Genomic DNA, 16,386 nt, shown 5'->3' with positions numbered 1-16,386 from the left:
CCATATACTGGTTTTTAACAGTGACTATAAAATACGTACTTTAGGTATGGCTTATTTTGCATTTTTTGGATATTTGGAATATGGTATTTGTCAGGGATGGGCAGTATTTTAGATACATGTATTTAAAATACGTATTTGAAATACAAAATACTATTTTGTATTTTAAAGCCTTTGGGAAAAATATAATGTAATTTGTATTTAAATACATTTAAGATGAGTATTTTGTATTTTCAAAATACATAAAATACTTTGTGCCAATCAACCTCTTTATCAGGGTGCTGATTTAGTTCAGACACACCCCTCCCCAACCTTATCACTCATGCAGAAGAGTCAGCATTGGATCAGCGATTTTTCTCAGTTTTCTGCATTAAGTTAAGGGTGTCATCATGATCAATTCCTTGTTGGTTAAAGTTAAAATGGTGCATCATTCAGATTTGCCTTCAGTAAACATGAAAGAATAAAAAAGCACTGACACCTGTAGGAGAAAAATAGTGTTAGTGTCACAAGGAGTCAGACTGAGACGTGCGGATCCATTGCAGCATTTATTAGAATCGTCAACAGGTCAGAATAATCACCAGAAAACAGGAACAACGTAGGTAATCCGGGAAACAGTTCGATAGACAGGGAATGGTCGCAATGGCACGAAGCAGGAATCGTCAACGGGGTACACAGTCCAGAGTCATACACAGATAATCCAACACAGAGAAAAACGCTTAGAATTACGACCATATGGAACGATAAGACTTCGCAAGGTGGCTGTGTGTGTGAGTGGCTTAAATGCAGACAGTGTGATGAGGTGCAGCTGTGACCAGTAATCAGTAAAGTGAGAGCAGGTGAATGCAGTGATTAGAGCAGTGGCTTGTGGGAAATGAAGTCCATGATGTGTGGTGCAAGAGTTCATAATGACAGGATAGACCAGATACATGACAGTTAGATGCCTGTTAGCCAATCAGATTTGATATATATATTTTTTTAATCAACTAGCTAGTCAAATGTGTTTAAAACATTACTGCATGTTAGGGCTGGCTGATATGACAGAACTTTATATATCTTAGGCAGCGATGATGTAAAGTGTGAATCTATTAAACTTTTCAAAATCGTTCACATTTAGTTTTGCATTCAGAATATGTCCAAATATATTTCAGCCTAAAGGGATAGTTCACCCAAAAATGAAAATTTGATGTTTATCTGCTTACGCCAGGGCATCCAAGATGTAGGTGACTTTGTTTCCTCAGCAGAACACAAACCAAGATTTTTGGTTTGCTCATGCTCAGGACAGTTGGACGTGGTGGTGTATCAAAGGTAAAAAATGATATAAATACTGTTCAGTTTCTCGCAAAAACCAATCGTTTCGTGTCTTAGGACATTAATGTATCGTCACGAGCCACAGGGTGTCATTTGGATTTGTCTGTGCGTGTTTTTTGGCTGACAGACTGCATCGATTTTTGTTAAAAATCTTGATTTGTGTTCTGCTGAGGAAACAAAGTCACCTACATCTTGGATGCCCTGGGGGTAAGCAGATAAACATCAAATTTTCATTTATGGGTTAACTATCCCTTAATAAGGATGCCTGCACTTGATGGCCAATTTCACATGTATTTTGTGTATTTTAAAAATACAAAATACTGTATTTGTATTTAAATACATTTTTTACACAGTATTTTGTATTTGTATTTAAATACATTTTTCCACTCAGTATTTTGTATTTTTATTTTAAATACATTTCTATGTATTTATGCCCATCTCTGGTATTTGTGATACTTTTCTGCTTTTTTTGTTTTAAATTGGCCGTTGCGCTAGTTTTTTACTCAGACCTGGCAACCCTGCGTGTTGCAGAACTCGCCTTTAACATAAATAACCCACCGTGAGTGCTCGCGCTGCATGATTCTGCATTTTCTCCTTCAAATAAAAGAAGAACAGCTTGTGCTTGAGACACATAACAGGTCTTGATCATTTTATCTAAAAGATGGCTGTCGAAACCCTGCTTCCGGCCAACTTTGGCTATGCAATTTTTACGTATTTGTATAGTTTTTTCATGCTGATGTATTTGGGGGTTAAAGTTGGTGCTGCACGGAAGAAGTATGGAGTAAAGGTACGTCAAGTCTTTACATGCAATGCATATTATTACATTGCCTGGAATTATACAGATGCATGGTAAATTTTGATTTCTGATTTGGAATAATGCATTTTTTCTGTCGTGTTTTCGCTCTCGTGTTTTGTGTATAGTATCCCACCATGTACAGTGATAAGGATCAAGTGTTCAACTGCATTCAGAGAGCCCACCAGAACACACTCGAGGTTTATCCACAATGGCTGGTGTTCCAGACTATTGCTGCATTGGAGTATCCTGTGAGTATCATAGCTGTGTACTGTTTAAAATGATTTGTGGATGACAATTCAAAGAAACTTATGTTACTGCTGTAAGTTTTATTTTTAATATTGAATGTTTTTCATTTAACGTTATTAAATTACCTACAGAGATGTTACCATATAGGCGAGTGTGTTGCTTTTATATTATGGAAAACAAACTTTCTCACAAGGATAGTTATACTAGTCATTGTTGGCATTGTGGGACATTTTTAGGGGTCTTCATGAGGAAAACAGCTTACAAATCTCACTAAATTAAGTTTCTTTTGAAATTTTAAATGCAGAAAGCTTTCTGTGAGCTGTAGGGTTAGGGTATGGCTATATAAAAATACAGTTTGTACAGTATAAAACTACCGTTTTCCATCATGTTTAGTGTCGTCTCAAAGTTTCCAACATATTTAGCAATTTTACAAAAGTGTTGAATGTTGTTTGTTCAAACCCTACAAGGGTTAATATAAAGTTTCATCATTGTTCCTTTGATCAAAACACTTGACCTTGATCATGGGTTTAACAGACGGAAGTTTCCTTGTAGTGATTGTCCTGTAAATCTCTGTTAAAAATGTTAATTCATTCTCTTCTCATGTGCTCTCCTTCTCTCATATGTACACCCTTTCACCTTGTTTATCTTGCATTTTTATCTTCCATATCAGATTGCTGCCTCTGTGTTAGGAGTCATCTGGGTTACGAGCAGATTCTCTTATGCCTGGGGTTACTACACCGGTGGTAAGTATTTAAAAAGCACATACAAAACCTTTAGCAATTCTTAGATTAATAATTGCAAATGCAAAAGCAGATTTACATCTGTTTCTGAATCAGAGTGCAAACCCCCAAAAACTTTGCATGTATTTTGCATATGCATTTGTAAGTTTGTGGATTATTTTGTGTGCTTTCAAAATGATGTATACTGATGCATTATTTTAGTTGGCTTACACATTTGAAAGATACTGTTGACTCCAAAATAACATCAACTGCTGGAGCATAAATAACAGGGTTCATACAAGGTGCTTAAAGTACTTAAATTGAACTTTTTGTTTAATTAAAGGCCTGGAAAACTTTGAAAATAGCAATATTCCTAAAGAGGTACTTGAAAAGTGCTTAAGTGTTTAATTTTTTCAATAAGCACATTTTTTCATGCAATTCAGAAAGCATCAAACTTTTTATTTTCAGTTAATGTCATAAAACTAGCGTCACAGTGCGTCACAAAACGATTGACTGGGACTTTGGAGCATTGATTGTGAATCATTTGATTTAGACTGTAACTTTGGAGCATGTTCGTGAATCTTAACTATAAATCTTAATCTTAATTTGGAATCTTAATCTTTAGATCAGAACTTCGGAGTGCGGAATGTAAATCATTTGATTCAGATCGGGACTTTGGTGTGTGTATCGCCAATCATTTGGCTCAAATCATAATTTCAGAGCAGTTTTGTGAATCCTTTTTTTTCAGTTTTTTTTTTCTTAAACAGTTGAAAGCATCAAACAATTAAGGCAGTACAGTTAAAAAAAAGAAAGTACAAACACAAGTAATCGAAATACAACTTTCCTTCGATACATTTTTGCCATCTTTCTATTCATATTTTCTTTTTTTATTAAGAGTGTGAAAGATTACATCGTTTGATAATTGAGATCTCTGATTGTAGTCCTTGAAAATCCCCAAAAATGTAGTGCTTGAAAGTTCTGGAATTTCATTTGTACAGTATCTGCACAAACCCTGAAAGAAATGTATTTTTTATTAGAAGAAATATTTTTTGTGAAGCTTTTGCACAAAACAGAAATTGGTGACTGTCAGTGTTGTTGGTAACACATTACAAGTAACGCAAGTTACGTAATGTTACGTTTTCCAAGTAACTAGAAAATGAATGCATTGCTTTTAATTGACATGAAAATATCTGTTTTACTTTTTCAAATAAGTAATGCCCCCCCCCCACACACACACACACACACTTATTGATTAATAGCTCTCCTGTCCCATGTTGACAGAAATTGTAAGATGTTACTTTAGTTGTAGAATAAATGTGAACATGCAACAAAATAATCTCTCTCTCTAAAAAAAACAGTATTCCTCAATATGAATAAAAACGGTGAAATTCAATGCAAACCTGCAATAAAAAATGTTAAATACAAATATCCTTTATTTATTTAATCCAATTTTATTAACCAATGTCTTTGCTGCCAACCTTCGATGATCCAGTTCATCCATACTAATAAGCAAAAATTACTCAAGATAAACTAACATTTGTTTTTGTTTTGTTTTTATTTATTGTTGAAGAGTCTGAGGCTTTTGGTGTGAAAAGGCTTTTTCATTTGCCAAAAATAGAACTCTGCCCAGATTTCAAAAGTAACGTAAAAGTAACGTAACGCAACGCATTACTTTCCATAAAAAGTAACTCAGTACCAGAATTAATTACTCTTTCACTCAATATTGTAATGTTACTTGTAAAGGTAACTTTCCCCAACACTGGTGACTGTAATGTGTTTCAGTGTGTTCAGGTTGTTGTGAGTTTTACCCCTCATCATCAGCGTTGTTTCTCTGTTTCAGATCCTGCTAAGAGGATGTATGGTGCATATGGATACATCGGGCTGTTTGGAGTCCTCCTGCTTTCTATTTCTGTTGCTCTCAAACTGCTTGGAATGCTTTAAATGGAAACACCACTGAGAAAATACCATATAAAACCAATATTTGGCACTTAATGTAATCATCTTTTTCACTTTTTTACTGTCTTTTTTAATTACATTGTTCCATCCTGCAGCTTTTATATGGTATGAAAAATTTCAGCAGATGTAATCAACTTTTTAGGCTTTCTTTATACAGCTTTCCTTAGTTTTCAATTAGGGTGACCAGTTAATCACTGCATGTGTTTATGTTCATATGACCTGGGTTTGAGTTTAGCTTGTGTTTGTGGACCACTTTCTGTACAGAGCATATCAGGTGCAAACCTGTGATTTAGGCAACATATCAGATACTGTGATGATTTTAATAGGATGTAGAGTCACCCTATGCTATTTGATAACTTTAGACAAATGAATAATAAAATGTCCGTGTAATATTCAAACACAATTTGAGTGAAAGTATGGTGCTCCTCCATACTTGCGCATTACTGAGATGTGTTTAAAGGACATTACAAAGATTAAAAAAGTTTAAAGGTCTTGTACTTGTGAAAGTTATATTAATTACATGATTCTGGTCTCTTAGATAATGTTTAATATGGCATATGGCAGGGCTTTAGGACAACTGGAGCGTTAAATCATTTATAAACAGACCTTAGGGCGTTACTATGTAGCTATGATGTTGAGGGTGGTTATACTGAAATTCTTATCTCTCCATATGGCTCTTTCCTTACAGATGTAGTTTACCACAAAAATGAAAAATTTTGTCATTATTTACCCACCAGGGTTTGTACAAGGTGCTTAATAAAGAGCGTGAAGTACTTGAATTTGACTTTTTGAAATTTAAGGCCTGGACAACCCTTGAACTTGTACTTGAAGTATGTTTGGATTACTGAAAAACATAAAATAAGTGTTTTTTTTTTTTAAATATCTTTTCATGCACAATTCACACAATTCAAAAAAACAATACATTTTTGCTTATTTCAGTTAATATCATAAAGCTAGTGAGCTGAGTCAGTAGTAGTACTGACAAAACGTGTAAACATGGCTGGAGACGCGAAAAGTGGATCAAATGAACCGAATCACCGAAAGTGAGTCGTTTATGCTGGAAACACTTTGATTCAAACTCGTGACTTTGATCATTCATTTGAAGCTATTCACTAGCAAAAGCTAGATCAAAACAAAAGAGACATTAATTTTAGAATTTAGACATTGCTTGTAATGGTTTTTAAAAGCATGTAGTGATTAAAGGGAGCTTTCAAAACTCTAAATCAGACTGCTTCGAAGCGCTCCAATCGGATACCGGATCGCAAATCATTTGTTTCAAGACTTTAAATCGCATATAGTGAATCATTTGATTTAGATTGGGACTTCGAAAAGGGTTAAAAATTATTGTAATTCAAAAAACATACTTTTTTCGCGCTAGCGAACTGAGCAAGTAGCATTACTGACAATTCGCTGAGTAAACGCCAAACTGCTTTCACTAAAGACCTGAAAAGAGAAACCAGTCATTTATGCTTTGATGGATTCAAACTCGTGGCCTCGATCATTTATGTCAATTCGATTCACTAAAAGCCAGATCAAATCGCGAATCATTTGATTTAGATCGGGACACCGCGCATATCGCATCTCATTTAATTTAAATAGAAAGGGGGTTGTGAATCATTTCGCGAACTGAATGATTCAAATAAAATGATTTGCGATTAATTTGACTTAGATTCGAACTTCAAATCATGTATCGCAAACAATGTGATTAAATCGAAACGGGTTTGTGAATCATTTCGCGAACTGAATGACTCAAATAAAATAAATCGGGAATCATTTGATTTAAATTGGAACTTTGAAACAGGTTCACAAATCATTTGATTCAGATCGGGACTTCGGTAGGGGTTCGTGAATCATTTAATTCAGTTCGGAGCTTCAGTTCAGAGCGTGTATGGCGAATAATTTGTTTCAAATCATAATTTCGGATCTTTTTTGCGAATCTTTTTTTCTGATTTTTTTCTTAAACAGTAGAAAACGTCAAACAATTAAGGCAGTACTGTAATAAAAACAAAACAAAGAAAAAAGAAATTAAGTATACACAAATACAAATCCTTAAAGAAAATGGAGTGTAGTTCCTAATCTTATCAGCCTAGAAAATCGTAGCTTTACATTTACCACTGGTATTAGTACACGATATAACTACAGAAGAGTCAAGTTTTAAACAGGAATAATATCGAAACTGGTTGGTCATTTATGGTCTATTAGGATTCAATGATTAATGCTAAGCTATGCTAAAAGTGATATCGCCAGAACAGGAGAACAGCTGAATGGATTTCAAAACGAGTGTTCCTGTAAGAAAATTAACCATGGTTTAAAGTGTAGCAATACTTTGCAATATACTAATAAAACAAAATGGCAAAAATTAAGTGAAGCATGGACAAAATACTATAGAAGTCAATGGCTTCCAGCAACTGTGAGTAAATGATGGCAAAAGTTTCAAACGTTAGGATTTAATTCATCAAGCAGGTACAAGCTATGTGGCCAAATTTAATATTTAGAGGTTTTCAAAACACCAATAATAAACTGAAACTATTACAAAGCATTTACTTTCATTTGCAATGCATAGAGTCTTTTTTAAGACCTTTTCTCTGCCCAGGAAGTTTAGTTTTTCCAGATTTGAAAATAGTTTCTTACAAAATACAGACTATAGAAAAGCTTTTATGTCTCTTCACAGTGTCTCATACAAGACATTGCAAGATATTTATGTCTGTGTGCTAGATTGAAACATTTCGCGGTCTACTGTTATATTTTTTGTTGGCTTACGCTGAATAGATGTACTTTTATGCTTATGCTGTGTAAACCACCTTGGTAATAATAGTATTTAGCACCGTAATTTTACAACAAAAAAAGCTGATCACGTGATGGCAACAAAAGGCGTCCATAAGAGGGCGACCGTAAAGAATAAAATAGCTCCTTTTCTAATTTTTATTAAAGAATTTCACCTATCCCGTAATTTTATCAGACGTGCTGTTAATTTATTTACGTCCTTATGTTCTTTACTGAGTGCATATTTCGGTTGATAGGATGTGTTTAGCGAATGGAAAGTGATGCAGAGCGCACTGCGCATGTGCGACACAGAGCCTCTGTTTGAGACGGAAGACTGCGGAGCGTATCTCTACTTACTGCGAACCAAAAGAAAAACTCAAGAAAAGTGCAGGTAGGAATTCACTGTGATATAGAACATGAGTCCTAGCGATCATTCATTAGATATTCGTTACTGTGCTTGTATTCATCCGTCATTCCTTATGGAAACAGTGATGTAGCAAATTTGCGTTAGATATCAGCCGGACATGAGAGATCAAACATGTTTACAGCGTTAACAGTCGACGTTTTCGCCCGATATTGAGCGGAAACGCAGTTCTGAAACTGTTATGTTAAAGATCGCTTATGTTAATATTTAGATGTTGGTTGCAAACGTGACAGATGAAAATCCTTTGTGTGTTATTTGTGTTTGGTTCAGGATGATCATGTGTGCTCTGCGTGTGCGCAGACAGTGGTGCTGCGCCGCTCTTGCGCAGCCAATTGAATTTAATACCCTCCAATTAAAAATAAAAAAGAGACGAACACTTATTTTTCTTATGTGTCCCCTTTCAAGATTCTTTAATGAAAAAAAAAATCTTCAAAAGAACAGCATTTGTTTTCTTATGGGGTTCCATTTGTGCCGAAAAAAGAGTCGACTGCCTTGTGCTTTGTACTATACATTTGTCTTTGTCTATAGTCATTGCCTACTTGTTCAGGTAAATCAGTATATGTTGACGTGCATGTTGTTCGTTGACGTCGTCTTAATCTGTCGTCCTGCTTTCCTTTTCTCTGTTGCTTTTACTGTTGTCCTAACTCTCATTTTTTTCTGTCGTCTTATTCTGTCATCCTGTTCTGTCCCTGTTCTGTCGTCTTGTTTTGTCGTCCTGTTCTGTCGTCCTAATGTTGTGTTGTTCTGTCATTTTTAAGTGCGGTAAAGTCAGTTTTACATTTGATATTCGCTGCATATTCGACTAAGATGCTTTAGGGATCATCTGCAAATTTAACTCACAGTGCAAAACGAAGTCCAATAATTCATTCAAATTAATGTTTACAGGACTATCGTAAATGCCTAGTGGGTAACTTGACCAAATAAATGTTGCCAATTGGAACTATTGTGTAAAGCCAGATATTGGCAAAATATATTAAGTCAGTTTGCTCACCGTTTGCTCGTTTTGTACTGTGGGGTAAATTTGCAGATGATCCCTAAACCATCCTAGTTGAATATGTAGCAAATATCAAATCTAAAACTAACTTTACTGCACTTAAAGATGACAGAACAACAAGACATTATGATGACAGAATAAAATGACAGAACAGGATGACAGAACAGAATGACAGAACAAAATGACAGTGAGGACAACAGTAAAAGCAACAGAGAAAAGGAAAGCAGGACGACAGATTAAGACGACGTCAACGGACGACAGATTAAGACGACGTCAACAAACAACATGCACATCAACATATACTGATTTACCTGAACAAGTAGGCAATGACTATAGACAAAGACAAATGTATAGTACAAAGCACAAGGCAGTCAACTCTTTTTTGGCCCAAATGGAACCCCATATTTTCTAGGAATATTCTGTTACATAAATGACTTTACTAACACTTTTGATCAACTTGATGCATTCTTCTATAGATAGATTTTTGAAATTATTTTTTTTAAATAAAAAATCAATTTCTCTGCCCATGATTATTTATCACATCAGATAACTTTTTTTAGTTTTTGTTTTGTTTGTTTGTTTTCTGTTACGAAAACCAGTATAACATCTAAAAATATATATATATATATATATTTCTCTGAAGGAACAGGTCAGATCAGAATCATGTCGGGGTTTCTGGATGGGATCAGATGTGGCGATTGCGATTGTAATGTGGACTGGGGTGAGAAGAGAAACACCATCGCCTCCATCGCAGCCGGAGTTTTGGTAGGTCAAATCCCCCAAAAAATCTTGTGATTTTATATCTAGTGATTCCCAAACTAACAATGTTTTTTCCCCCCCAATGTTCACGTGTGCAGTTTTTCACAGGCTGGTGGATCATCATCGATGCCGCGATAATGTACCCTAAAGAGGAACAGTTTCACCACGCATATCATACCTGTGGGGTTATAGCGACCATAGCCTTCCTCATGTGAGTTACACCTATATAGATTCTCCATGGCCCTTCCTCTAATGAAGAGAACAAAGTCTTTGTTCTCATTGTGTCCGGCCAAACAGACTCTGTGACATAATGATCTGTCCTAGATCTTACTTCCTGTTGCTACGCACTGATTTAACTACAGGGTTGTGCAGTGACTGTCGTTACAATGACTGCACTGAAACCACCTGTGAAGTTTCACTATCGGATTTAGTGTTATTATAGTTAAGTAAAACCAAACAATAACTTGACTTGACGATAACTAACTGAAAAAATGATTTCAGCTACATTTACAGTTGTACCGTTTTTTATTTAGTACTGACATGAATAAGATATTTCACATAAAATGTTTACGTATAGTCCACGAGAAAATAATAGTTAAATAAATATATAAAAACCAATTCATTCAAAAGTTTACATATGCTTGATTCTTAATACTGTGTTGTTACCTGAATGATCCCCAGCTGTGTGTTTTTGTTTAGTGATAGATGTTCATGAGTTCCTTGTTTGTCTTGAAGAGTTAAACTGTCCGCTGTTCTTCAGAAAAATTCTTTCAGGTCCCACAGATTCTTTGGTTTTTCAAAATTTTTGTGTATTTGAACGCTTTCCAACAATGACTGTATGATTTTGAGATCCATCTTTTCACACTGAGGACAACTGAGGGAGTCATATGAAACTATTACAGAAGGTTCAAACGCTCACTGATGCTTCAGAAGGAAAAACTGTGCGTTAAAACTTTTGAACAGAATGGAGATGTGTACATTTTTTTTGTGTATCATTTTTTTTTTCATTTAGTACTGCCCTTCAGAGGCTACAAACAATATTACATGTTTCCAAGAAATCTTTGAACTTAAATTTATCTTGAACTTCAAATTCAAAATGTTTTCACCCCTGTTTTTTTAATGCATGCTTTTTCCTTCTGGAGCATCAGTTGACATTTGAGCCTTCTCTAATAGTTACATATGAGTCCCTCAGTTGTCCTCAGTGTGAAAAGAAGGATCTCAAAATCATACAGTCATTGTTGGAAAGGGTTCAAATACACAAAAATGCTGGAAAACCAAAGAATTTGTGCGACCTGAAGGATTTTTTTGAAGAACAGCAGGCAGTTTAACTGTTCAGAACAAACAAGGGACACGTGAACAACTATCACTAAATGGAAAAAAAAAAAAACCAGTTGTGGATCATTCGGGTAACAACACAGTATTAAGAATCAAGGGAGTGTAAACTTTTGAACGTGGTCATTTTTAAAAATTCAACTTTTACTTTCTACATTATATAACACTTAACCTTAGAATTACTCACCCTTTTAAGTGCCATGGCGAAGGATGCTGGGAAACAGAAATCAGAGCCAGGTTCATCTGGATTAAAATAAATAAATAAATTAAGCTCAAAACAATTAAACCATTTAGATGACTCAAAATGAGTCAGTTTCTCAAACTCAAAAGAAAGTTCTAAATACTCAAAGGTAATTGCATTGAAATAGTTTTTACATAAGTTATTAACTATAATAAGACTTTATTTTATTGCAGGATCAATGCGGTGTCAAATGGCCAGGTGAGGGGTGACAGCTACAGCGAGGGCTGCTTGGGACAGACAGGTACGTTCTGCAAATTCAACAAGCTTTTTTTCAAAAGGCAGCATTAACTTTATCCAAGCTTTATGCATTTTTTGTAGATTCTACCTGATTGAAATGTGCTGTGATTGTGAATGTGTGTTTGTGTGTAGGTGCCAGAGTTTGGCTCTTCATCGGGTTCATGTTGGCGTTCGGATCTCTCATTGCTTCTATGTGGATTCTGTTTGGTGGTTTTGTTGTGACTGGTGAGAGGAGAAAAGATTGATTTTGCCCTTGTATAGAATAAAATGATTCAGTTTTCTGTTTGTATACAGTTGCTGATGATGTTTTTCCATTTTCCATTTTTTTTATTTTTATAAATGAACAGACCAAAAGGATCTGTCAGTGTATCCTGGTATAGCGGTTTTCTTCCAAAATGCATTCATCTTCTTTGGGTAAGTTTGGAAAAACAGTCATATTGTGAAATGTTATTGCAATTTAAAAGAACTGATTTCTATTTGAATATATTTTAAAGTGTAATTTATTCCTGTGATGCAAAGCTGAACTTTTAGTATTATTACTCCAGTCTTCAGTGTCGCATGATCCTTCAGAAATCATTCTAATATGCTGATTTGCTGCTCAAGAAATATTTATTATTATTATCAATAAGGATGCACCAAATGTTCGGCAACTGAAATTATTCGGACAGCGCTGCACAAGCTCATTAGCCAGGGTTCAAAGTCCAAAGCGCGAGGAAATCTGCATTGATGAGAATCATTTATAAATCTGCTGCTGTCAGCAAAAAGTAGTACTGAGGTCTTCTTGCGGGTTTCCGCCAAAATAAAAGTCAACATTCATAAATGTTAGTATTGTAATTTTACTGTTGTTCTGTAAAATCAAATAGAAAAGTAACACACAAATAATACAACAGCTCTATTAATACATTTATTATAACTTTCTCCTTTGCTCAGCAAGGCTGCATTTATTTGTACATTAAAAACACATGCCTGATTCAAGAAGGGGCTCTTAAAAATGGCCAAAGAATATTATTTAAATAACTTAATTAATCTTAAGTTAAATTGTGCTTTGTTGCTAGGCTATAATGTCTACTAGAATGTTAAAAAGGTTCAGTGTTATGTAAATATTTTTAAATTGTTGTTTTGTAATTGATTTTTTACTTTGAAAAGCATGACAAAACTGTAAAAAGCAAATACTGGCTATTTAATTTATGCAATGGTGAAAAAAAAGGCAAAATACATGGGGTAAAAACACAAAAAAAACATGTTCGCTAATCGGCCGTTTTGTTCGGCTTCGTCCAAAAATTTTAATTTTGGTGCATCCCTAATTATCAATGTTGAAAACAGTTGAAAACAATGAACGCTGTTTCAGGGTCCAAGCCTCAACTTATTTCCCTTGAGAATACTATCTCAACCGCCGTTTATGAGCACTGTTTATTCATATTAAACGTTTAAGCTAAACATTACTGTGTACACTACTGTCTCCGTGCTCACAGCGTCCCAAACACAAATTTTTATATTTATTTTTGGGCTGCTCGATTTTGGCAAAAATCATAATCAAGATTTTTTTGGTCAATATCGTAATCACAATTATTTAAGACTATTATGACTGGGTCCCAAACTTTGTATTAGTGATTAATTTAAGATGGCAATACAGCAGAAAAAAAGATACAATTAAAAAAATTAATAAATAAAAAAAGTGCTTTTTAAAAAAAAAATTTGTAGTCAACATTTGCAGTTGTAGGACAACTTTAATTAACTTTTTTGATCCACTTCAGATGTTGACTACTGTATATATATATATATATATATATATATATATATATATATATATATATATATATATATATATATTCAAATGAATGAGAAGGTGTGTTCAAACTTTTGGTCTGTACTGTATATTTTTCTGTTTATTAAAGTTTTTACTCTACATTTGTGCAGTTTTCAGTGGGTTAGTGATATTTTTTAAATATATATAAATTAATAAATAAATATTTTTTTAAATGGGTTTTTATACAAAAACTGCTTTTTTATGTAAAATTCACTTTATAAAAGACCCACATTTCTAACTTTAATTCATGGGGATAACATGGATAATTTCACATGGTTTAGTGTAAGATTTTTGCCCATCTTTTGGAAAATCCAGTTTTAAAACTTTTACCAGTAGGTGGCTGCAGAGCTCCACTATTTGCTATTTGCTATTTGACCACCTGAAAGATATTTTTTCACAAGTTTTTTCAGTTGAATTCATATCTACAGTACAGACCAAACGTTTGGACACAGGAATAATATTTGTTGCCGCTTTAAGAGCCACACAGATCCAATATACTATTACACACATTTTCATTCTCAACTGTTTATGATCATTTAAGACGAGAAGGGTTTATATGAATAATCACCAAGCGCCTCGTTTTGAAATATTTTTTATTTTTTTCGTGCGCCCTGAGCTAAAAGATAACTTTACATGTCCGTGTTCTGCTCCATCTCTGAGCGCATACACAGAACAGCGCAAGTTTTCTTACGCGCTATTAAAAACACAACATCAAAGAAACATGAATTAATCAAGCACGGCCCGTTTGATGAAAGTCATGTTGCTGATTTGCATGTGAAATAAGGCTTTCATGGAGGAGCAGAAGCGCACCTCTGGGAAGGGGGCGGAACGGGGCGCAATAATCATTTCATCTTGATTACTGTATTTTCATGATCGTTTGAAGCAGAAATTGTAATTGAAACGAATTTTGATTAATTGCACAGCCCTTGTTTATTTATATGTATATTTTCATTGTCTGGCGATCTGGGATTTCAGTGTGGAGTTAAAGGGGAGGCTTATTAACTTTTTTTTAATAGTATTATATCACATTGTTAGTGTATATTAGCACCATTTGTTGTTTTTTCGTGACATTTGAGCGACTTAACAGGCGAATAAATAATTTTAAATATTTAATGAATCTATAATTATTGCCTAGTCTGTACTGCCCTCCAAAGGCAAAGCACAGTAACTACACATTTGGTCAAAATTGAGTTACGGCTTAAAATGGACTTTGTGACAACTGTTTTGTCTTGTGGCAAAGTCTCCTGGTTAAATTGTGTTCCGTTTCAGAGAAACAAGAGTTTTTCAACAGAATTTCAATATGTTTGACTAGCTGCTGTAAAAACTTCAAAGGCATTTTTCTCAGTTTCAGTGTTGGCGTAGTTACTGCACTCTGCCTTTGGAGGGCAGTGTAATTACCTGCATTAGTGATCTGAGATTGAGTATTCATGTTCTAATAAGTTACTTAGAAAATTCTGATTTATTTGTTTTTAATTGAAACTATTCAATTGAGTTTTGGGATTTGAGTTCTAATTTCGATTCTCCTTCTCTTGCAGTGGTCTGGTGTTCAAGTTTGGCCGAACTGAGGACCTCTGGCAGTAAACGTCCATTTCCTCCAATCAAATCCCACAGTCCATCACCACACAATTCCTCTGTACTTATTGCTGCTTATTTGCACTCTCGATTTCTTGCTCTCCCCTTCTCAACTCCTCAGCTGACTCCCGTTCTTAAATATGTTCATTTGTCCTTTCTTTGTCTCGTTTCCTGTGTGGCCACAGTGGGTGCCCACAGCAAGAGAAATGCAAATCAGATCCAGCCTCTGAAGTCAAAACAGACACGTTTAGACCTTGTCCTGCACGTATAATAAAAATGACTTGTATACAATGAAATAACAATGACAAAATTGCTAAATGGTGACTCTTCAGTCTTTGGAAAAACATTATTGAAATGTTAAACATATTTGATTAACAAAATATAGTTACATGATATTGTGCAACAGCAGCCAAAAATAACCAAAATGATAGTGACTGGGTTTCAGTCCTTCAGCTTCACTGTGTTTCTATTTTTTGCATAATCTTTTGAAATTTTCCGCAGTGTGCAGATTTGAGACACACTCCTGTCATATTTGTGGTTCAACCCTCAAGTCAGCTGATATCATTACAATAAGCGCTTTACTCTACGTTTGCTTTTGGAAGATTTTATATATTATGTTACATGGGTTTCCACACCTTTTCCAGTCATTCAGTTTTTTAATTGTAAAATTCTTTTACACCGAATGCACTGAGCAAAGTAGAAACATGTATGTTCACTGTTAATATTTTTAATTTCTGTGCAACTAGTAAAACCAAACAGCATATTTCTTCGAGTTTATTTTGACTGTGGGAAGCTGGGTTATATATTTTGTAGCGTTTGGAGCTTTAAGTTCACTCTCTGTATGTTTGGGCATGTGGGAGGTGTATAAAAATGTTCATGTTTTTAAAAAGCACAATTTCTTATTATTTCAGTGATTTTGGGAGAATAAATTGAGATGTAAGTCAGTTCGACTTGTCTGTTAACTAACAAATTAGAAATTCTGTGATTTCTACACACTAAAAGAATGTAACATTTTAATGTAATCCATGTCTCTCTTTCTGACAAAAAGTAGCTTCATCCAACTGTGGGTTTAAATGAATAAAATGATTGTAAATATGTACAGAGCCAGTGCTTTTTTTTTTTTCTTTTAGAAAGTGCAATCAGCATATTCAAATGCAAATGAATAACATGAGTTTGTAGATTAAAGTCAATGTACTGTGCAAACATAACAGCATAATGTTATTTATATATATTGC

At 34.5% G+C, this 16,386-nt stretch overlaps 2 protein-coding genes across 3 annotated transcripts; both read left to right on the top strand.

Moving 5' to 3' along the window:
• Positions 1 to 1,838: 1,838 nt before the first annotated feature.
• mgst3b (microsomal glutathione S-transferase 3b) lies at positions 1,839 to 5,801 on the top strand. Its single transcript, XM_073834845.1, has 4 exons — positions 1,839 to 2,092; positions 2,227 to 2,349; positions 3,018 to 3,090; positions 4,907 to 5,801. Exons 1-4 carry the CDS (start codon positions 1,967 to 1,969, stop codon positions 5,005 to 5,007), a joined length of 423 nt encoding a protein of 140 aa, XP_073690946.1. The 5' UTR covers positions 1,839 to 1,966; the 3' UTR covers positions 5,008 to 5,801.
• A 2,293-nt stretch (positions 5,802 to 8,094) lies between these two features.
• On the top strand, positions 8,095 to 16,250 carry tmem50a (transmembrane protein 50A). 2 transcript variants are annotated; one of them, XM_073833668.1, is made up of 7 exons: positions 8,095 to 8,176; positions 9,847 to 9,968; positions 10,061 to 10,173; positions 11,709 to 11,776; positions 11,905 to 11,997; positions 12,120 to 12,186; positions 15,115 to 16,250. In XM_073833668.1, exons 2-7 carry the CDS (start codon positions 9,867 to 9,869, stop codon positions 15,158 to 15,160), a joined length of 489 nt encoding a protein of 162 aa, XP_073689769.1. In that variant the 5' UTR covers positions 8,095 to 8,176; positions 9,847 to 9,866; the 3' UTR covers positions 15,161 to 16,250. The 2 variants fall into 2 exon arrangements, with proteins under 2 accessions (XP_073689769.1, XP_073689770.1); XM_073833669.1 differs by having other exon boundaries at positions 8,113 to 8,176; positions 9,853 to 9,968.
• Positions 16,251 to 16,386: the final 136 nt, after the last annotated feature.

The sequence above is a fragment of the Garra rufa genome, chromosome 2, assembly GCF_049309525.1.
Source record: "Garra rufa chromosome 2, GarRuf1.0, whole genome shotgun sequence".
NCBI classification, from domain to species: domain Eukaryota; kingdom Metazoa; phylum Chordata; class Actinopteri; order Cypriniformes; family Cyprinidae; genus Garra; species Garra rufa.
Note: the sequence above shows the minus strand (reverse complement) of the source record. Positions and strands in the feature narration are given on the sequence as shown.

Coding starts and splice junctions, on each gene's coding strand:
- mgst3b (XM_073834845.1), top strand. CDS start 1,967: ATGGCTGTCGAAACCCTGCTTCCGGCCAACTTTGGCTATGCAATTTTT. Junction 2,093..2,226: donor GGAAGAAGTATGGAGTAAAG/GTACGTCAAGTC, acceptor TTTTGTGTATAG/TATCCCACCATGTACAGTGA. Junction 3,091..4,906: donor CTGGGGTTACTACACCGGTG/GTAAGTATTTAA, acceptor TCTCTGTTTCAG/ATCCTGCTAAGAGGATGTAT.
- tmem50a (XM_073833668.1), top strand. CDS start 9,867: ATGTCGGGGTTTCTGGATGGGATCAGATGTGGCGATTGCGATTGTAAT. Junction 9,969..10,060: donor CCATCGCAGCCGGAGTTTTG/GTAGGTCAAATC, acceptor TCACGTGTGCAG/TTTTTCACAGGCTGGTGGAT. Junction 10,174..11,708: donor GCGACCATAGCCTTCCTCAT/GTGAGTTACACC, acceptor ATTTTATTGCAG/GATCAATGCGGTGTCAAATG.